At 40.3% G+C, this 23103-nt stretch overlaps 1 protein-coding gene across 2 annotated transcripts in view; it reads right to left on the bottom strand.

Moving 5' to 3' along the window:
* Positions 1-183: 183 nt before the first annotated feature.
* Hfm1 (helicase for meiosis 1) overlaps positions 184-23103 on the bottom strand; it is an 81103-nt gene continuing 58183 nt past the window's right edge. For both annotated transcript variants that reach the window (XM_085691531.2, XM_085691530.2), the window contains exons 32-40: positions 18810-18890; positions 18109-18224; positions 13793-13872; positions 11671-11774; positions 6303-6536; positions 4211-4301; positions 2078-2189; positions 1833-1984; positions 184-722 (exon numbers count right to left, since the gene is read on the bottom strand). In XM_085691531.2, coding sequence (XP_085547657.2) covers positions 653-722; positions 1833-1984; positions 2078-2189; positions 4211-4301; positions 6303-6536; positions 11671-11774; positions 13793-13872; positions 18109-18224; positions 18810-18890 — 1040 coding nt within the window. In that variant the 3' untranslated portion in view covers positions 184-652. The remainder of the gene's footprint in view (positions 723-1832; positions 1985-2077; positions 2190-4210; positions 4302-6302; positions 6537-11670; positions 11775-13792; positions 13873-18108; positions 18225-18809; positions 18891-23103) is intronic.

Raw genomic sequence — 23103 nt, 5'->3', positions numbered from 1 at the left:
TGTGACTCCAGTCCCAGGGGATCCAGTGCATCCTCTGGCTTCTGTGAGCTCCTGCATTCACATGGTGCACATAAACTCATCTAGGATCACACATACACACATAAATAAATAAAATACCTTAAAACAAAGAAAATTAAACAATAATCCATACCAATTAACATATCATTTATTACTGGTCAAAATGGAATAACATTTTTAAAAGCTGGACTCTTGAAAGTCCAGAGAGAGACAGGACAGGACATGTGAGAAAGCGTTCGTGATACGCTGCTCACTGAGCAGACTCATTCGCAGGATTATGTCGCTCTCTCAGACACCTTTCTTAAGAAAATAAAAAACGAAACCTTGGTTTCTATTAAAATTGATTTAATAAAAATGACTTATAATGATAATTACCAGTTTGCTGAAACAAAACTATAAAACTGTAAAAGAAGTTACAACAGAAATAAAAATGTATCAGTTCATATATTGTGTTATAAGAAAGTCAAGAAATGGATCAAATTTAAGAGAAAAATTTTGAATGGTTGTCAATTATTTTTAAAAATAAAAAAGCATTCTTTGGGGATTAGACATGTTTATACTTTGCTTATTAACAAAATAATTCTTTCTTTTCTTTCTTTCTTTTTTTTTTTTTTTTTTTTTTTTTTTTTTTTTTTTAGAAAATATCCTTAAATATTCCCAGAAGAGCCTTCTTTTCTTCAGCTGCATCATCAGGATAATACTTACTGGAGGAAAAAAGCAAATGTAAAAATGATTTTTTTTGTAAGCCAGCTTATTTTAAAACACAGAGTAAGCAGCTAACACAGCAAACACACTCAGGACAATGCCTTTGTCTGTGGGTAAAAGTTCACAGGAGTCTGTGCACTGTAAAGGGTAAGGAACAAACCTCTTATTATTTCTTTAGATATAGTAGGAAGTAAAATACTCCATAAAAGCATGAGCAGGTTTCTAAGCGTGGACTCTCCACAGAGAAAGAAACTGCTGCAGAGATTCCCTCTTAAAAACAGTCAGCAGCAGCAGGGTGCTGGTGGTGCACGCCTGTAATCCCAGCGCTCGGGAGGCAGAGGCAGGCAGATCTCTGTGAGTTCGAGGCCAGCCTGGTCTACAAAAGCTAGTTCCAGGACAGGCTCCAAAGCTAGAGTAAACCCTATCTTGAAAAACCACAAAAAAAAAGAAGAAGAAGAAAAGGAAAGAAAGAAAGAAAGAAAAAGAGAAAGAAAGAAAGAAAGAAAGAAAGAAAGAAAGAAAGAAGGAAGGAAGGAAGGAAGGAAAGAAAGAAAGAAAGGAAAAAAGAAAGGGCCAGCAGTGAAGGCGCTGATCATATTCATTGCTACGGTGACACTGAGCTGCTGAGCTGTGAGACAGATGACTGGAACATCTCTAAGCTGGCTGATCTCATTTGTATTTCTCCAATGACACTACAGTTTATACTGTCAATAAAACACACTGCATTCAAATGAGTAAAAACAGCTTTATCAAATCCGTGCTTTACAGTTAAACAGCATAGGGTTTGAAGATGGTACTAAGAGTCTCAATTCTCTTCCATGCTTTTAGTAACAGAGGGTTTGGTCTCTGATCTTGGGTCTGGAGCACTGGCTCAATGGTTAACAGCATGCATTACTCTTCCAAAAGACCCGAACTCAACACCATCACCCACATCAGACAGCCCACAACTGCCTGTAACCCCAGCTCCAGAAGGACCTGACTCTTGCACTCACTAGTAGACACACACACACACACACACACACACACACACACACATCTTTAAAATGAATCAAACAATGCTGAATTTGTTTGTAAAAGTTTTTGCTGGTAAGGCCTTAAAGAGTTCTTACCTGAGATCAATTTCCTTTCTAGAGTCACTGTTTCCAATAAAAATATCCATTTCCTGAAAGTTGAGAGACTGTGGTGTTTTGTTAGAGCGGGTAAAGCTCACCCTCTCGATCACTGGTGAGAGAGTTGGCTGTCTTCTGTCTTGAAAATTGACCTATGTTTTAATGTAAAAAAATAATAAGCAAAGAGCACTCACTGACAGTTAAGCATTCAAACAAAAGCTAAAAACAAAATGCACATGGCTTACAAGGTTTGCACTTCCAGTTTGTAGAGGTAATTCTGCGACAGGAGATGGACCAGACTTGGACATGGCACAATCTAATAGATAAATATCTGGCTTTCCATGTGATGAAGCATAACTGAAAATTAAAATAAATTATCAATGAAATATGACAAGAAAAACAAACTGTTCTATATTAATAGTTACTCTGTGGAGAATATAAAGCTTATGTCTACTACAAAAGAGTTGATATTGTTTCCTATACTCATTGAGAACTAGTATATTTTCTTCTTTATTCTTCTTTTCTTCTTCCTCCTTCTTTTTGAGACAGGGTCTCAGTATGTAACTCTGGCTGTACTGGAACTCACTGTGTAGACCAGTCTGGCCTCAACTCATAGAGGTGTGCTGAGACCACACCTGGCTAATTTCTTTCCTTAAGAACAAACCCAGGTTACATATTCCAGACTAGATAGGAGTCCTAGTTTAAGAAGTAATCATCTAACTATATTACGTACGATTCAGGGTTTACTCATTTTCTATAACCTAGAAACCCGTAAGTCTTTTCTAAACTCCCAGTGTTTAACTTTATCCCCCTTTCTGTATTCTAGATTCATGCAGTTACCATCTTCCTTCATATAACTACATACTAGAATTCACAACATTTTATCAAATTCACACATTAGAATACATTTATTACTCATTACTATACACCATATATTAGCTAGGAGCTGGATACAAAGCCGTAAACAGTCACTGGTGAGGTGATCTAACACAGAAACAGACCATGTGAACATAAACATCACAGCTGGGGAAACAGTTCTGTAGGGAAAGTGTTTGGCTTGTAAGCACGCAGACCTGAATTTGAGTTCTAGAACTCAGGTAGAAACAGCTGCGTGACATGGTGCATGCTGAAACCCCAGGATTTGGGAAATGGAGACAGGAAGCCCCCTAGCCTAGTCTACTTGGAGATTCAGACCAGTGAGAGATCCTGTCTCAACAAACTTTTTGTTTTACTGCGTGTATGTGTGTGTGTATGAGTGTGTATGTGTGTATATGTGTGTGGGGTGCACGTGCACATTTGCACATGTGTAGGCACAAGTATGGAGGTCAAAGGACAAGGTGTGGAGTTGTCTCTCTCCTTTCAATATGTGGGTTTGGAAGATGGAACACAGTCGTCCAGCTTTGCGGCCAGTGCTCACCCAGCCAACCATCTCACAGGAGCATTTCTGAGATGCATGAGACGTCCACCTGTCAGCCCTTCCTTCTGCCGTCAGCCCCCCAGGGATATCTGTCTTATTGGCCACAACACCTCTGATGGTCCTACCCTCACTCTGTATTTGCTGTTAGAATAACTAATTCTTTTAAGAGTAAACTGAATGTCTGCACCAGCAGTCAGGGGGGAGCCACTGGAAACTCCCGAGCTGAGTCTGGTCTACAGAGATCACTGTGGTACTTTGATGGAAGCGATGCCAAGGGCATTCATTTCTTTGCGTTAGATGCCAAAATTTAAAAATTGCAAACTGTCACATAAATGTCACATTCCTGACTTCCCTTGAAGAATCACGATATCTGCCAAGACTAAACCTGTATTTCATAGACAGCAATAACAGCCAGATCTTAACAGTGTCTTCCCCTTATTGGGATAGTCCATGGCTCATCCTGGTTCCCCAAATCCTGCAGGCCCCTGAGTCTGTGAATCTTGTCCTGCTAGATCTCCTCCTTATTACAGCACCCAAGCCCTCACACTTAACAATGTCAGCCTTACTTCTATGGCCACACAAACACACCTCAATGACCCTCATGCATGGCCTGTCTTTTTAAGACCTATGACCTTTTGTTTAAAATTTTAAACCTAGTATGTCTATTTGTCTCTTTCCCACTTGTTTTAGAAACTATGAAATTTCTGGATTCCACACCAGAGACCATGATTCAGGAGGTCTGATGTGGGAGAACTCACACTTCTGATAAGCGTTCCCAGGTGATTTTGATGAGAGTGGCTGACAAGAGCACTGTGAGAGAAAAACCTCTAACGTTAACAATGTTTACGTCGGTTAACACGTTAATGCTTCTCTGACATCTAAAGAGCTAAACCCCATCTCCAGTTCTGTTTCAAGAGAGTATAAAGTTCTAAGATTTATAGACCAAAGTTCTGAAGCTTGCCTGTTTGAGATTTCTCTTTGGAATTTGTTGCTTGACTTTTGGAAGGGTAGCTTACTTCCCCAGGGACTCGAATCACAAGTGTCTCCAAATCCTACAAGAAGAGAGAAACTTTAGAAACACAATGCGAGTTGACAGCTAATGGAAGCGTGGTACACGTTCTGCAAGGGCTCTCTCTACCCAGGATGGCTAAGAAGGACGAGGTCAGTGGGCAAGGCGCTTCCTATACAGGGATGAGGCTTGCATTCAGCGTTCACAGCTTCCACATAACATCTGTGCCTGAGATGACTGGCCACAAATATGTCGGTGAAGCCATAATGAAAAAAAGAAAAGAAATTAAAAGAAGGAAAGTAATGGGTTCCTCATTTGCTTTTGATTGCTGTGATAAATGCCATGACCAAAAGCAACTTGGGGAGGAAGGGGGTTAACTTCAGCTTATAATTTATCATCATGGAGGACATCAGAGCAGGAAATGGGAGACCACACGGGGGGGGGGGGAGCGCTGCTTAAGGGGTTGCTGCCTATGACTTATTCAGTTTGCTTTCACCTTCTCGGGGATGGTACTGCCCACAGGATGACCTTCCCACATATCAGTTGAGGCTCCCTCTTCCTGGATGACGCTAGTCTGTGTAAAGTTGACAAAACACTAGCCAGCACAATGACTGATCCTCAATAATCAAAACTGATTTATATAGAGACTATAAATGCAAGAAAAGCTAAGAAAATGAAACTATGAAGCACATAAGTTAGTTTATTAGCCACTATGTTAAAAAACCTAAAGCCATCACTATTTAGTCATGTTTTAAAATTCAAGTATATGACAAACGGAAACTTATTCAGTATTTTCAATGGTCTGCATGTAATTAAGTATTCTACACATGGGGAAAAGGTATTCACTGGAAGTGGTTTCCCAGCAACAGCCTTACGCCTTCACAGGTCAGCATACACCGACTTCTAGCCTGCAGGACACATCCAGTCTTGAGTTAGGGATGTAAGAAATACACTCAGTGGCCACATCACACATTTCCAGGCCTATTCTGTGTAGCTGAACAAGTTCTGATGTTCCTGAGAAAAGTCTGCGCTCTTTAGGATTCCAAGACAATCACATCTGAATTCTCGCTGGCTCCTGAGGCTGTTGCTCTTCTCCGATTGTCTAGACAGTCGCAGATGGAGCATATCGAGAATCAACCATGGGAGGAAGAACGCTCCACAGGCTGAGGAACTGGCTTCTTCTCTCTGCCCCCATGGGAAGAGCATCACCATTTTTGCTTCTAGTCACATAACTACTAAGAATTTCAATGATCTGTTTTAGCAAATTTGTCTATATCAAATAAGTTAAGTCTCATGACTGTGGATTTATGTATGATTTAAATGCACCTTCTGATAAAGCACTAGCCCTTTTTTCTTACTTCTCAATTATTTATGCCTGAAAAGTGAGCATTTCCACCAGAAGCCAAGGCTATTTTCTTTTCTTGCAAGCAGAAAAATATTCTTAAAATCATAATACTTTTTTATTCCACAGAGTAGTGGGCCCTGTGTGAACTCAGAAGGAAGGCCAGAGTAGGCCATTTTATGAGGAAAAGCTTAATAAACAGAACAGATTTAAAGAGAACATTTAAGAAAAGACAGGAGGGCAGGAGAGATGGTTCAGTGGTTAAGGGCACTGGCTGCTCCTCCAGAGGACCTGGGTTTTAGTCTCAGCAGCCACACGGCTGCTCATTCCATCAGTAACCCAAGTCCAGGGGATCAAATGCCCTCTTCTGGTGTCTATGGGCACTGCATGTATGTACACAGCATATACGCAAAATACTTATTTATACATATAAGGTAAAATAATAAAACACATTTTAAAAAGAGAGGGAAAACGGCAGAAGAGCCCATTTTACTTTCCATAACCTCACAAGGAACAACCTCGGCCTCTGCCCTCAGGGAAACACTCTGTGGAAGACACACTTCCCTTTTTAGTTTTGATAAAAAATTATAACCTTACTTAAATAAACACATACAAAAAGGCAAGAAAAAGGAGTCTCAGGGACCACATTAACATATACAAAGAATTTCTAATGAAATGACTTTATGAAAAGAGCGGTTTTACCTGATACAGCTGTCTTCTCGGCCTTGGCTGAAAAGCTCATAACTTCTACTAAGCTTTCATCATCAAAGTCATCCCAAACTTCATTTCCCAACTCAAAGTTCACATCCAAGACTTCAGAACACTTGCTTTCACCCATAACACTGTGGTTTCCAGATGTGTTAGCGTGCCTGCTGAACATCACTGTTTGAGGAGTCCTTTCATTTGAAGTTATACAAGAGTTCCATCTGAGAAAATCTGTGATGTGTGTACAAGAGTGTAGGCACTTGTTAAACCACACAAGCAGCATTTTGAACTGATATGTGATACATCTTTCAACTGCTATGCAGGGGTCTTGAGCCCCAATTTTCAAACTCACATGTTGTCAAGCACAGACGGATATTTCGTTCAGACAGTGCTAGTTACTGGATTACATGAACTGATAGGTCCACTAAACTTCATTTTTAATCAATTAATTTTTGCATCATTATTATTGTGTATGTGTGTGATCTGCGCTTGAGGCTGCACATGTCGAGTACACTGGTAGAGAGCAGAGCATCACTGTGTGGGGCCAGTTCTCTCCTTCTACCTTTACGTGGATCCTGGGGTTGAACTCGGGTCTCTAGACTTGCCACCACAATCTCCCATGGGTTAATGGGTTTTAATTCCTACAGTAAACAGCTTGGTGGCAGCACATGCTACAGTATTTTCCTGTACAGAAAATGCTAAGGATACCAGTAACAGTAACATACAGTAGATTAGAAAGTTTTAGATTTTCAGTACTATCATCTTTTTTTATAACATGATTTATTTGGTGAGAATTTATCTTAAATTAACATAAAATGTTTAGTATTTTCTTAGTACTTTAACAGTGTTTGAAAGATCTCTGAGAATGTAACAAGAACTCCTCGACCATCCCATCCTTATCTTCATCTGTTCACACCCACTTCTGTAAGGTGTGCTACAACTGCAGTTCATGTTGACGCACACAGCATGAGCCACATAAGAACAGAAACGGCATTAAATGCCATGGAAGTGCAGTGAAGAGGACATTAGAGTCAGAGCCACTGAAGATCAAACCATGAGAAGGAGCAGCACACTCTCTCGGCTGATGAGGCTGCAGCTGTGGAGCAGGCACAATATTCTCTGAGGTGAGCAGTGCAGAGAGGACAAGGGGCGGGGCGGCGGGAGAGGCGAGAGAGGCAGGACCTAGGAGTCTTCAGAATTTCTGGAGCACAAAGCGAGAGAAAGGAATTGCACAGGCAGGCACGTGCCAGATCATGCCAGTCACGTGACACATGAAGCGGCTTTCTTATCAGCACAAGACAACTGCTGAAGATGCTCCTCTGAGGAGGTTATGTAATCAGACACCTGGAGTATTATTTATGGACTGGAGGATAGGGAGATGCAGCATGGGAAATACAAGAAAGTTAGTGAAATAAGGAGAGGCCCTGAGCATTTACATCTAGGATTAGTAAACACTGTAGCAGAGGGACAGAGAGGAAGTGCATGACACAGATGTGCAGGTCGTGGTGCTGAGGCACACATCGAGCAGGAGAGTCAGAGTCACCCTTTACCTCTCTTTCTCAGAGCATGCCCTGATCTGAGGGGAGAAGGGATGGAATGCAGCACAGAAGGACCAGAGGGCAGTGGAGGAACCGCTAACTTTCAGGCAGCTATAGCCAGGAGTGTGGTTGTAGGCATGAATTTGTACTTAGAAAAAGACAGACTTAGCAATCACCAAGAGTTAGCTGGTGATTTCAGACATGGCTTAGGAGGATCTGTGTAGACATTTTTGCAGTAAAAAGAATATAGAGAGAGGAAGGAGGACGTGGGGAGAAGCATGAAGCAGAGGAGGGGAGACAGGGACAAGAGAAGGATAGATGGATCCAAGTAGAACATCAACCGGCAAGAAGAAAAGTCCAACAAGAGTCTGAAAAGAAGTCAATAGGATGGCTTCACTGGAACCCAGGGAGAAGCTTTCCAAAGGAAGGAACAGAAGTGTGAAATCTCTCAGAGAAGAATTCATGGAACTGAGCACCTGAGTCACTAAATGGTCCAAAGGAAGAGCAATTTCAAAGTAAGGATGAAGAACCCAAAGTTTGGTGAGTGAGAAATGACAAGATGGAAGAAATGAGTGTGAATTTCTCTCATGCTCTTTAATTTGACAAGAAAGCAAGACACACAGGGAGCACATGGGATGCTGACTCCTCCTCCTCATCATCATCATCACCATCATCATCTCTCTGGCATGCTAAACTGCCCATCAGTAGAAGCGCCCCTCCTTTTCCGTAGGGAAAACAGCTTCTGTCACTCTAGGCGATCCTGATGAAGTCACCAATCACGATTCCCTGCTTTTCCTGGGGCAACAGAAACAGAATGACCACTCCCCAGCTATAGAGATTTATATTACTCAAAACAGACTGGTCAGAGTAATTTCAGGTCTGCACACCTACAAGTGCAAAGTACCTTTCTCTATGAGAGTGTTAAACTGGGAAGATGGAAATCTGGAAGGACTTACTGTGTGAGAACGCCTATGTAACAAGTGAAGTCAATTAACACAGCTAAAAGACTGAGAGAAAGTCTCTGGGACAGTCTGAGTACCTGGGGCTGGAAGGTTAAAGCCTGAGGCCGACTGGGACCTCCAGTTAAATGGAGATAACCAGTTGTGTGGAAGTCCCTTTGTGTAGAATTTCAGATCACTTATTATCACAAAGGTCATGCATGATTAGCTAGAGGGAAACTTGTTACAGCTGAAGATGAAAAGCCTTAGGCATATTTATATTCTACAAGGAAAAGGACAACAGAGAGCAGATAGTGAACCGGGTGTGGGACGCACACCTGTAATTCAGCACCTGGGAGGCACAGGCAAAAGAATAACAAATTAGCAGGTGGTAAGCATAGTGAGTTCTAAGCCAGACGGGGTGTACAGAGAGACCTTGTCTCAAAAAATAAACCAAAACCAAAAGGTAGACAATGCAAATACTGGATAGAGGCGAGAATAAGTGACCTTCTAAATTCCCAGAGAAAGCAAGATTAGACAGAATTCACATTAAGCCTTGAATAGAAGAAAAAATAATTCTTCTTTTAAGACAACAGAGGGTTAATGAGAGATGCAAAATCAGAGAAATCCATCAGCTGGGAGAGGTGGGGTGAGATGGTAGGAAGTAGAAAGAGTTCATATACTATAAGTTCAACACTCAATTTTCTACTGATAACTAAAAGTCAATTTCATTTTCTAGAAATGGCATTGGACTGGGAATCAGGAGATGTGGAATCTATTTCTGGCCCTGCCATTAATTAGGTGTGTGATTTTGGGCGAGTCATTTAATCTCTTAGAATCTTGGCTTCCTTTACTGTAAAATGAGAAACTGCACAAAGGTCCCTTCCAAATTAAATTTTATGATTCAAAATGCTTTCTCATATAATTTCTAATACTTTTTCCTTTTTCTCTTTGTGAAACTGGAATACAGATAATAAAATTGTCATGTTTTTCTTAAAACACTCCCAATACTTAGAATGTTTTGACAATAAAGACTGACATATGGGAAGTATAACAAACAGACTTAATTGCCACCATTAAGAACAGCAGATACTACTTCAGGAGCTTTGTAGCATTATCTCATTTAATCCTGAAACATCTGAAATAATCGGGGAAGAGACTTGAGATGAAGGACCTAAGTACACTAAGAGGGGCTGCAGTGAATGGCAGAATTAGAATGCAGACCCAGAACGACTGTCTAGGTCCTGTCAGCCTGCATATGGCTCCTTCCTTAAAATGAGAGGGGGAGGGAAGATGAGAGAGAGAGAAAGACAAAGTGGCTCGTTCAGTAAAACCAGAACACGGTTATTGTTGGGGTTAAAGTTTCCAGTCAAGGCTTTTATATCATAATATAAATTAGAGTTTGAGTAATGAGTAGAAAAAAGTGGGAAACAATAGACAGAAGACGCAGCCGGGGGGGGGGGGGAGATAAGCTGTGCACAGGAGAGAACTGCAGCAGTGTAAGAAAGGAACAAGTCAGAGGGCCAATGGAGGCCACGATGCCATCAGTGTTAGCGGACCTCTATGCCTCTCAGATCACATATCCAGTTACTTATCACTGTGACACACTGTGATGGAACCCAGGATGTCAGCAACACCGAGCAAGCCCTGCTCCACTGAGCTGCACATGCAGCTGCCCAGGGCCTTAAACTGTGACCAAAGGAAACAAAGTAACAGAATGAAGCCGGTGCCAGACATGAGGACATGAGAGTGTGCTCAGGAAATCCAAAGCTCACAGTCATTTATATTGAGATACAGCCTCTTGAACAAATCACTCACAGGTTAGGGCTAGTTCTCATCTTTCAATATATCACACCATTAACAGAATGAACCAGGGAAATAACACTAATGACATAGGGATCCAACATAATAGTGCTGAAGAATTCCTATGTATTGTTGCATTTTTAATGATAAGACACAGATAAAAGCAAATCTAGATCACTAAACTTTTGTGCCTCTCAAACTAGCAATCATCTCATTTTACCTAGAGATTGTAAAAATCATAGACTTAGGAATGGAGGACATACTAATAGTCAGCCATCTTGATACTTTCATTTCATTCATTCATTCATTCATTCATTCATTCATAGTTTCTGTTTTCGAGACAGTGTTTCTCTGTGTAGCCCTGGCTGTCCTAGAACTCACTCTGTAGACCAGGCTGCCCTTGAACTTAGAGATCCACCTGCCTCTGCCTCCTGGGTGCTGGGAATAAAGGCTGTGCCACCTGTCATGATACCTTCATTTTAATATTATTTACATTTTGTGTGTGTGTGTGTGTGTGAGAGAGATTGCATACATGCCCTTGTGTGTATGTGGAGGTCAAAGGACAGCATGCAGGAGTGAAATCTCTTCCCACCTAGTGACCTCTGGAGAACAGGTTATCAGAAACAAACACTTTATCCACTAAGCCGCCTCACTGGCTCCCAATACTTTCCTCTTAAAGATGAGAATAAGACCCCAAAAGGTTAAACAATTTCCCCCAGGTCACACAACTATTTTATGAAACTGGACTAATTTTACAGCCATTATTTAAATTTCTAAAAATATGTAAAGTAGTAATTCATCGGTTAGAGCCCTTGTTCACACAAGGCTTCCTGATTCCCCCAGTTGTCCCTCACATTGTTTTCAGATAACCAGTCAGCACTTCGTAGGGAAGATACCGAAAAGTCTTTGATACACAGCAAGACAATTGGAAATAACCTAAGATTTTGAAATTGGTTCAAAAATACAAGAAAAAACTGTTGTCAGTTGATATTCATAATTTTTTTAGATGCTGGGTTTTTGTTTAAATGACTTGTTAACCTTAGTAATATCAAACTCCCACACAAGTCAATAGCAACAGTAATTTACCTTTGCCATGATATTCAGATGGTTCCTGTGGAACTTCTCCATAGACTTCACACTCACTCCATGTTTCTGACATTGGCAACTCTGGGATGTTTAAAGATCCTGACCTTTATGATGATAAACAAAACCACAGAGAAGAAGGATGATGAAGCTGACCTTGGAAACTAGACACTCCTATAAATAAAAAGAGCATGGTCTACTAGTTTGACGATTCTGGGAAATTCATTACTGTCTCCACCAAACCTCAAACTGCCCTGAACTCCTGTCTCCTCCTGCCTTATATTCCTCTCTCTGTGTACCCTATAAAGATTTGTCACTTGTACTGTCTTAATAAAACGCTGATTTGCCAGTAGCCAGGCAGAAAGTATAGGTGGGGCGACGAGAACAGGAGAATTCTTAGAAGAGGAAAGGCTGAGTCTGCAGACACAGAGAAAGCAAGATGTGACTGCCTCCCTGATAAAAGGTACCAAGCCATGTGGCTAACACAGACAAGAATTATGTGTTAACGTAGGATATAAGAGTTAATAAGAAACCTGAGCTACTAGACCAACCAGTTTATAATTAATGTAGGCCTCTGTGTGTTTTTTGGGGGGACTGAACGACTATGGGACTAGGTGGGAGAGAAAACCTCTTTCAACATCTCTGCCTACCTATATAGCTTCTGTCTCCACCTCCCTAGTACTGGGATTAAAGCTGCGGGATCCCACATGCTGGGATCACCTTTGTGTAAGCTCTTTCTCTTTCAGACAGATTCAATCTCTTATAGCCCAGGGTAGCCTTGAACTAACAGAGATCCCTCTGCCTCTGTCTCCTGAGTCCTAGAATTAAAGTGTGTTTCACCACTGCCTGACCTATAGTAGCCTATGATGGAAGAGGCTGATATGTCATCATCTTTACGTGCCCCAGTAGATACCTTCCATCATTGTGCAGTCTTTAAAAATCTAATGATAAGGTTGTTCTCAGTTAGATAACTGAAGTCTAGACATCTAGAAATGGTGCTGAATCTAGACTTCTGATTGGTTGGCTCTTGCTCCATATTGGTTGCTAAATAAACAGAATGTTATCTTTGCAGATAGGATAGTGCTATCCTCCTCCTATCTGAGAGACAGAATAAGTCTTGTTGGCTGGAGGGAGGGGAATCACTTTCTTCAGTGAGGTAGCTACTGATAAGTTGCCTATGCGCCAGCAAACAATCTCCCACAAATGCTTATGCAAAGAATTCTAATTAATCTCAGTGGATCACACACAGCAAAGACATGAAAGCAGGAGGGTGTGCAGGAAAGAAGTGTTTCAGCAGAGAAGGAAAGAGGGTAAGACAGGGAATAGAGTGAAGGAACTAAAATTTACTATGTACAAGTATTAAACTGTAAAGAATAAAAAATTGGTTTATAATGCAGAAAAGAATATTCTGAATAGGATAAGATGAGTAGGAAATTATATATAAAATATTCTCTTCTCTGACTCATGATATAAGAAAAGAACAATAAATTATCATCTGAAGTCCTCTGCTTATTAATTGGGAGGTGTGCATTTTTATTAAGAAAATGAGATAAACATTATGTATTGAAGTATACAATTATAATCTCAGCACCTGAGGGGTTAAGACAATAGGATTATTAATTCAAAACCAGGCTAGACTATATAATGAATTCAATCCAAGCCAGGGCTACAAACCAAGATGTCTCAAAACATCAATCAGTAAATAGGTACTAAAAATAGCATAAGAAAATTATTTTATGAGCTAGGTTGTCATGAAGGTCAAAAGATATATTGCACAGGCAAAATCTCAAATTAGAATGTATTTTTCAAGCCTAAGGTGTTATTAGTATGGAATGAGCACCTGCAGGGAAAGATTAGGCTTTCCTTGTAAAACACAGTATCTCCTGTCTCAAAGAACCAGATGAGGACATAGGGATGGGTAGTTTCCTAGGGAAGAGGGCACTCAAAGAATGGCAACATATGAGATACTGAAACCCTTAGAGTAGTATTGCTTTATAATGAAATTAAATGATTACTGTGATTTTCATTGAACAGTCAGTGACTAACTTCCCCTGAATAAGTGGCTATCTGGAGGAGCAACAGTTAAATGAACATTTTATCTTAGATATTAACATTGGCTTTGTACCTTGATATACTGGAAAGGGAAGGTCTTGGAGTAAAACCAAACTCCTTAAGGTCCACATTTTGAGATTTGTTCATCTGTATCTGTTGATAAAAAAGCACCTTTCCAAGTTCAACTATCACTTTCACAAATAAACCAAACAGTAAAGATAGTACTGGTGAGTAAGGCCCAGAAATCAATAAACTAGGAGAGTGTTGGGCTAGTTCTCAACTCAAATATTCTTCTCAGGCCCTTCTTTTTTTTATTTATTTTTGACATGGAGAATGGTTTGTTGTAATTTTTACTGTCTTCCCTTTTTAATTGATTTTTATTGAGCTCTACATTTTTCTCTGCTCCCCTCCCTGCCTCTCCCCTCCCTCCTTCAACCCTCCCCCAAGGTCCCCATGCTCCCAATTTATTCAGGAGATCTTCTCTTTTTCTACTTCCCATGTAGATTAGATCTATGTAAGTCTCTCCTAGTGTCCTCATTGTTGTCTAAGTTCTCTGGGATTGTGGTTTGTAGGCTGGTTTTCTTTGCTTTATGTTTAAAATCCACCTATGAGTGAGTACATGTGATAATTGTCTTTCTGGGTCTGGGTTATCTCACTCAAAATAATGTTTTCTAGCTCCATCCATTTTCCTGCAAAATTCAAGCTGTCATTTTTTTCTGCTGTGTAGTACTCCATTGTGTAAATGTACCACATTTTCCCTATCCATTCTTCGATCAAGGGGCATTTAGGTTGTTTCCAGGTTCTGGTTATGACAAACAAAGCTTCTATGAATATAGCTGAGCACATGTCCTTGTGACATTATTGAGCATCCTTTGGCTATAATACCCAAAAGTGGTATTGCTGGGTCTTGAGGAAGGTTGTTTCCTAATTTTCTGAGAAATTGCCACACTGACATCCAAAGGGGTTGTACCAGCTTGCATTCCCACCAGCAATGTAGAAATGTTTCCTTTTACCTCACAACTTCTCCAGCATAAGTTATCATCAGTGTTTTTGATCTTGACCACTCTTACAGGTGTAAGATGGAATCTCAGAGTTGTTTTGATTTGCATTTCTCTGATGACTAAGGATGTTGAACATTTCCTTAAGTGTCTTTCAGCCATTTTAGATTCCTCCTTTGAGAGTTCTATGTTTAGGTTTGTACTCCATTTTTTATTGGATTATGTGATCTTTTGGTGTCCAATTTCTTGAATTCTTTGTACATTTTGGAGATCAGACCTCTGTCTGATGTGGAGTTAGTGAAGATCTTTTTCCATTCTGTAGGCTGTCATTTTGTCTTGTTGACTGTGTCCTTTGCTTTACAGAAGCTTTTCAGTTTCAAGAGGTTCCATTTACTAATTGTTTCTCTCAGTGTCTGTGTTGCTGGGGTTATACTTAGGAAGTAATATCCTGTGCCAATGCGTTCAAGTGTATTTCCCACTTTCTCTTCTATAAGGTTCACAGTGTGGCTGGCTTTATGTTGAGGTCTTTGAACCATCTGGACTTGAGTTTTGTGCATGGTGACAGATATGGATCTATTTTTATTCTCCTACATGTTGATATTCAGTTATCCCAGCACCACTTGTTAGTGCTGTTAAATATGCTTAAATATGCTTTAAGCACTTGTTAAATATGCTTTCTTTTTTTTCCATTTGATATTTTTTGCTTCTTTGTCAAAATTCAGGTGTTCAAAGATGTGTGGATTGATATCTGGGTCTTCTATTCGGTTCCATTGGTCCTCCTGTCCATTCTTATGCCAGTACCAAGCTATTTTCAGTACTGTAGCTTTGTAGTAGAGTTTAAAGTCAGGGATTGTGATGCCTTCAGAAGTTCTTTTATTGCCTAGGATTGTTTTGGCTATCCTGGGTTTTTTGCTTTTCCATATGAAGTTGAGTACCATTCTTTCGAGGTCTGTGAAGGATTTTGCTGGGCACTGAATCCGTAGATTACTTTTGGTAAGATTGCCATTTTTACGATGTTAATTCTGCCCACCCTAAAGCATGGGAGATCTTTTCACTTTCTGGTGTCTTCTTCAATTTCTTTCTTCAAAGATTTAAAGCTCTTGTCATACAAGTCTTCCACTTGTTTGGTGGATTTCTCAAATATTCTTCTCAGGCCCTTCTTAAATATAGACAGTTTTCATGGTTTTTGTTTTGCTTTTGTTTTTCGCTTATTTTAAGATGACCTTCTCTTCTTGCTCTACATGTGATATTTTCAGAAAAAGATCTTTTGACTTCCATGACTTAAATTATTATCTCACTTTGGATGACTCTCAAGTCTGTATTTCTACTTCAGTTTCCCTTCTGATTTCCAGTTAGCCAGCTTCCTCTAGGACACCTCTAGTGGGTATCTCATTTCTTGTGGCAGTGGCACTGGGAACTGAATGCAGGATTCCAAGGAGAAGCCCCCCACAGGTGCATGCATTTCAACACTTGGTCCCCAGCTGGCGGCACTGACTGGGAAGATTTACCAAGTATGGCCTTACTGGAGGAACAGGCCACTAGAGGTAGCTTTTAAAGAATTTAAAGATTTAAAGAATCCTACCATTTCAAATTACTCTTTTCTCTCTGCTTCATGCTTGCAGTTCAAGCTGTGAGCCCCTAGCTCCAGCCACCATGCCTACTGCTCTATAAACCCAAATAAACTCTTTTGTAAGAGTTTGTTGTTTTACCATATCAAAAGAAAAGAAACAGAAACTTATACAATTCTCTAGCTAGACTAAACCACTGAGCACGTTACTATCCCAGCCCACTATCTAGTGTCTCTTAAACTCAATCTATTCTGCCTTTGTTCCCCCAAACTTGATTTCCCCTTTACTCTCGCTTTCCCAGAGGGGCCCAACTTTCCTCCCAGTAAATCAGCCAGAAAGCTGATCATTGGTTTTGACTACTCTTCCATCTCACCCCTCAAACCAATTTACCTCAAACCAATGTACCTCTCACCATTGCCTACCTCCACTAACTTAGATTACCATCAGTTTGCTTCAATAATTACAAAACAACCTATTGGCTTTCCATGTTCCTATTTTTTTAATCTTCTAATCCTTTCTCTTTATTACAACCAGAATGTCCTTTACAAAACCCAACTCTAATCAGGCCATTGATTAAAGCACTTTAATGTTTCTAAATAATTTGAGGATGTAAAATAAATCTCTAAAATAACAAAATGGTTTGCATGATCGAATTCCTATTTACTTCTTCAGCCTTAATGCTCACTATCTAAAATTAATTTCCAGACATACTATATTATTTCAGCTACTTGGAAGATCTCTCTGCCACCACCAAATACTCCAGAACTTTAAAATTTAGTCTATAGGTCTCCATCACTATTGTGGTGCCCGTTCTGTATCCTTGGATTATTGTTTCAGCCTCAGTCACATCTATGAGGAGCCTTTCCTGGCTCATCAGCCATGTCCTGAACACACTTTTTACCTAAAGTCACGTGCCTTATGCTTCCTTCACAGAAGCACTCACTATACTAGGGGAAAGGCCTATTTGCTTATTTGTATTCTTTATTCAATAGAAACTCAGTGAGGACAGAGACTACGTCTGCCCTACTTGCCACTATAAACTTGGTTCTTTAAAAGATGGGAAGAAACAAGAGTATGGAAGAAATGCAGGAATGAAGGTGGGGAAAAGGAAAGAACGGAGGGAGAGAAAACTTAAATTATTTTGCTTTTTAATTTTTTGAGACAGGGTCTTTCCGTGTAGCCTTGGCTGTCCTGAAACTCACTGTGTAACCAGACTGGCCTCAAACTCAGAGATCCACCTGCCTCTGCCTCCCGAGTGCCGGGATTAAAGATGTGCACCACCAGCACCCAGGTCACAAAACTCTTCTTAGAAGACATAGTGATCACTTTACATCTCATCATTATTTCCCAGTCTTCCCTTTATTTAGCCTCACTGAACTGTCATTGTATGAAGCCTACACAAGGACTCCTCCAGGATGTGATGACTTGGGCTTAAAGGAAGTCTACCCATGACGCCCTACCGAGCAGGAGACGCTCATTCTCTCATCACCGGGAGGAAGGCTCTTTCTTGTTCATTCACATACTTAAGGCCAAGAGTCCAAATTAACTTCAGAATTTCCAGTCCATTCCAGTTTGAAGCCAAGACAGGGCAAGACTGTCGAGTTCCAACCATAAATCAAGCTCAGATTTCTCTTCCTAGACTAAGGTGAGGAAAGGGCTGGACAGATATCTTCCAAAAGTAGATTTATAGATTGATTATAATTATGAGATTCCTAGTCAAGCCTACTGTAAATAACTTCCCAAAACACCTCCGATTATCCACCTACCTTACTGATTGCATTCATTTAAGTGCAGAACAAAGGACAGATGCCATTAAAGCTAACCTTGAGTCGTTTTACTGGGGGAAGAGAAGAGACAGCATCTCTGCTTTTTAAGTCAGACAAATAGGAAGACATTGCTGACTCTTTAACTTCTGCCTTTTGTGGAACTCCAATTTTACCTATTAAAAGAGATTGTAGATTATCTTCTTTTGTTTTTGTTTTTAAGTAAGGCAGGATTTTGTTATGCAGCCCATTCTGGTCTTCAACTCACAGCCCTCCTGCCTCCGCCTCCCAAGTATCGGACAATAGATTTGACCAATATGGTCAGTGCGATTTTAGAATTTTTGTCTTACATTTTTGGTAGTATGAAAAAAAACTAAATGTCTTTGAAACATGAAATTTAATGTCTACTTTTCCCATGTTGTTCTCCCTACCACATAGGAAAACTCTTTGGAGAGTTTTAAGTAGGAATGGTATAAATATCATATCTAGAAAATTAATGTATCATTATTATTAACTCAAGATGTTTATTTTTAATTCATTTTATCCTTAATTATAAATGTGTGTATGTGTGCACATGAGTGCAGGTGCCCTTGGATGTCAGAAGAGGGTATCAGAGCCTCTGGAACTGAAGTTGTAGATAGCAGTAGGTGATGAGAAATGAACTCGTCCTTTGTAAGAGCAGGAAGTAACCACTGAATCATTTCTCCACTCCATATTCACTACAAACATTTCGATTCTGAAAAAATCTTAGCAGAACTCACAGCAGTCATGTGCACATGTATGTTTACTTTTACAGTGATGATTGCATTCTCGGTTCCCAGGTTTTTTGCAGGTAGCCATTCCTAAATTAATGTAAGAAAAATGCATTTGTTATTACATATACTCTTACAAATTTAATACAAATACTTTAAGTTTATTCTTTTCTCTAGGTAGTAGCAAGAATACAACTTTCATACTTCCTCACATATTAACACACACAGTTTAAACAGGATATTTCTGATAACACACTCTGTCTGCTTTCAGTCCCATTCCAGTTTTTCATATGGAGCATCTAGCCACCCACAGCTGCTTTCATTTTTCTCCAATATAAGTACAACCGATGCAGCAGAATATTGGCAACAAGTTTTATCCTCGTGGAAGTAAGAATGAAGATAGGGATTTAAAACTTTGTTCCATACTCAAGGCTGAGCATTTGAAAACCAGCAAATCTCACAGCACTGAGGTGGCATACTGACTAATTAGTAGACAGGACATTATAAATATTTTTGAGTTATAAGTAAGTGATTTAGAGGCACAAAATTTGCTACAAGAATTCAAAGAAAGAAAAGATCACTTCCAGATTGGTGACTCTAAACTGTAACAAACATATCCAAATATAAAATTTATTGAAATATAATATATGTATATGATATCCACTGATATGTGGGCTTTCTGGTTTCTCGCTGTGTTAACAGCACTAGGGATTGAGCCCATGGCTGTGGATGCTAAACAGGCACTCTATTGCCTGCGCTGGTCTTGAACTCCTAAGCCACCTGCCTCAGTTCCCCAAGCAGAGTTACAGGCCTGCCACATTTGCTATGCTTTAAAGACATTTTTCTTGATCTTGGTTCTGACTAGTAACACTGGGAAAGGGAGACTATTTTAATTGTCCTCATAGAATAGACGGGATCTGGACATGGGAAGGGGACAAGGGGAAGATATTCCAGACAGAGGCCACGGTACTCAAAGGCAGCAAACCACATGTGGTGAGAACTAATGCCTGCTTTTACTGGAACACAAATTTTATTTATTTTATTTTTTTTGTACTTCAATTTTTATTTGAGTATTGACAAAACAACAACAATAACAAAACAGGACAAAATGGTAAGAAAACAAGATCATAGCTGGATATATATGTATGGATTTTGGTTTCTTCTGAGAACAAAGATAATCCTTTAGGAATGTATTATTCTCAGGTCACTATATTGAGTTGCTTACACAGGGGAATGAAAACCCTTCATGTAATAAACTTTGAATCCAAAGTCCTATTCTCAGTTGTAGTATTTCTGACTCATTTGCCACATTAAAATAAACCCTAAACATTTCAACTCAGAATTATTTTTTGTTAGTTTGTTTATTTTTTTTGAGATAAGGTCTCTGTCTGCAGTCCTGGCTGTCCTCAAAACTCACAGAGATCCGCCTGCCTCTGCCTCCCAAGTGCTGGGATTAAAGGCGTGTGCCACCACCACCTAGCTCCCAACCAGAATTTTTATGAACAAAAAAGAATCTTAACACCCATTCAGTTGCATTGTACAATCTCAAAATCTAAATTCAGGAAAATTGAAAATGACTCATAAAAGGCACTGAAGTTGGCAAACCCAGCAGTGTAGTTTTCAATTGGGATTAAGCACAGCAAGTGTCTACAGACCACTACTGGCTGTGTGCAGGCTGGTGTGCCAGAGAGTAAGGTGGCTTTACACTCTCGGGGCTAGTGACAAGAAAAGTAAGCGTAAGCAACTGACCAGGTGGACAGTTTAAACTGCAGTGCAATGCTCTTAAACGAATCCTAAAGTATGAGATCTATTTGTCATATAATCATGTTCAATGAAGTCTCAGGAAAAATATTAAGACTAGGAAACTTCTACATTACTTAATTATCATTACACTGACAACTAAGTAAAAGCATACGGAAGTTCTGAGAAATAAAAATTGCTTTTTCAGTTATTGCTGGTACGTTCTCTATGATTATGACATGACTCCCAGTGGCTTTAATTTTTCACTCCCACAAGAAAAGTTTTTAATCTAGCAATGTTTTGAGAACTGCTACTGAAGTTTGAGATAGTCAAGAACCCTTTATTTCCCTGCCCCCTGCTTTCTCACTGTTGGAACAACTAGGATTAAGTGACAAGCACACGTTTTTGCCATTGCCTATCAGAAAGCTGATACCAGTCAAAGAATGAGACAATACAATCTTTCTCAGAAAGTGGGTGTACATACAGGGACTGCAGACCTGCTGCTAACACTGTGGTAGCCAGCCCCACTTGAAGCAACATCTCACTTGCCTAGCAGCTGCTTTTGTATCTTTGCTCTATTCCAAAACCAGGAGTTTCCTTTTGAAAAGTCAGCATCATTACTACAGCCACACTTTCAAATAACTTGGATCTGAGTTTGCGGAACACAAATTTCAATTGACCTAGAAATACCGAACAGCTCTGAGGACCTTCCCAACCTTCCTCGGCCTTTTCATTCTCAATGTTGTTTAGTCGTTGTCAAGTCATGAAACAACTAGGTACTTGTATCCGTAGCAGCCTGGGATTAATGGATGAGGCTTCTCACTACAAAGGCAGATGTCTGGTCTCTGAAGACCAAGAAGGTCAGTATGCTAGGCATTGTTATGGTCTGGGTATAAAGTCTCCCGAAGGCTCCCGTATTGGTCCCTGATTGCTGAGTACAACCACTGCAATGTGATTGATGCCTGCAGGCCCCTACTTTCCCCAGTGAACTAATCCAACGTCATTATGGGAGGCAGGGGTCTAGCTCTACAAACTTGCTGGAGGAATGACTGTGAAGGGCCTATCTCATCCCTAGCTCCCATTTGTGTCTTTCTTGCTCCATATGCCATCAGGTGGGCAGCACTGTTCTACCACACCCTTACCCCATGGTGTGCTACCTCACTGCAAGGCACAAAATCACTGCGGCTGGCCCTGTGCACTAAAACCACTAAGCTGAAAGAAATCTTCCTCTGTGAAGCTGTTCCGGGTGTCACCGCGATGGAGTCTGTCTCTTGTCTGTGACAGACAGCTGACAGCCAGAGCATTCACTGCTGTGCAGGACCCAGTCAGGTCACAGATGCCACAGGGAGTGACTCACACTGCCTGCAGTTCTGGCTCCAAGAAGATTCAACACCTCCAGCCTCACGTGCACATCCCCAAACATAATGATATACGCTTCTCTAAAACCAGAAATGTGCTGCCTAGCTGAATGTAAATTCAATCAAATTCACAGCAAAGGACAACCACCACACACTGCTGCTGATAAAGTCATAATAATAATAATAATAAAAGTAACAAATCCCTGGCATCTGAAAGTAGGTAATTACACCGAAGTGTTCTCGACTAAACCTGACTTTGAAAATACAAACAACACTCAGATAAAGTCTTTCTGTGACCACAGTGGGAGACAGGTAAGATGTCTGAAATTAGAGATAAGAAAGAAGCACAAAAATAACGGAACATCCCCATCTTCTGGCTAATGCAGATGACTATTAACTTTAAAAATATACTTTCAAAAAACAGGCGTTAAGACCGGGTGTGGTGGCGCACACTTTTATTCCCATTACTTGGGAGGCAGAGGCAGGCAAAGCTCTGTGAGTTCAAGGCCAGCATGGTCTACAAAGCATGTTCCAGGAAACCGGGGCTACATAGAAAACCTTGTCTTGAAAAACAAAACAAGTGTGTGTATGTGTAGTCAGCAGGTTCTTTCCTGTCATGTGGGTCCTCAGGCATGGCAGCAAGCACTCTTACCCATTGAGCCATCTCTCCTGACCCTCATGGTCTTTTGAATGCTGTGATTATGCCTCATTAATAGATTTTCTTTCATCTTTCATCTGTCCTAACAGGAAGTGTTTGTTTTTTTTGTTTTGTTTGTTTTTTTTTTTTTGGATGGGCAGACTTATACCTTATGGTAGGTCTCAAATTTTTTCTCTACTTTTTCCTCCGATTTTTTTGTTCTCTCTTTTTAGAACACTTACTAGACTGTAAGCTCCTAGGTTGTCTCTTTGTCTATTTCCTTGGTCTCTGTTTTGCTTTCACTTAGACTGTACTTTGCTTCCACTGTGTGCCTCTAATCATAGCTCTGACTTCTTTGCGCCTGTTCTTGTTCTTTTCATTTACGGCCTATTCTACGAGGTTGCTATTTTAATATTAAGTCTGCTACATTCTGGGATTATCCTATTGCTCTTTCATCTTTTGTTTACTCTGGGATTTCGTCCTCAGCTATCATCCTCCTGCATATCCACTGCGCATGTGAGAACCTAACCCATAGCAGATGCAGGGTCCGTGCTCAAACTGTGGGCTT

Source organism: Myodes glareolus, chromosome 8 (assembly GCF_982192425.1).
Source record: "Myodes glareolus chromosome 8, mMyoGla1.1, whole genome shotgun sequence".
Classification (NCBI taxonomy): Eukaryota; Metazoa; Chordata; class Mammalia; order Rodentia; family Cricetidae; genus Myodes; species Myodes glareolus.
This window is presented reverse-complemented; position numbering and strand designations above follow the sequence as displayed.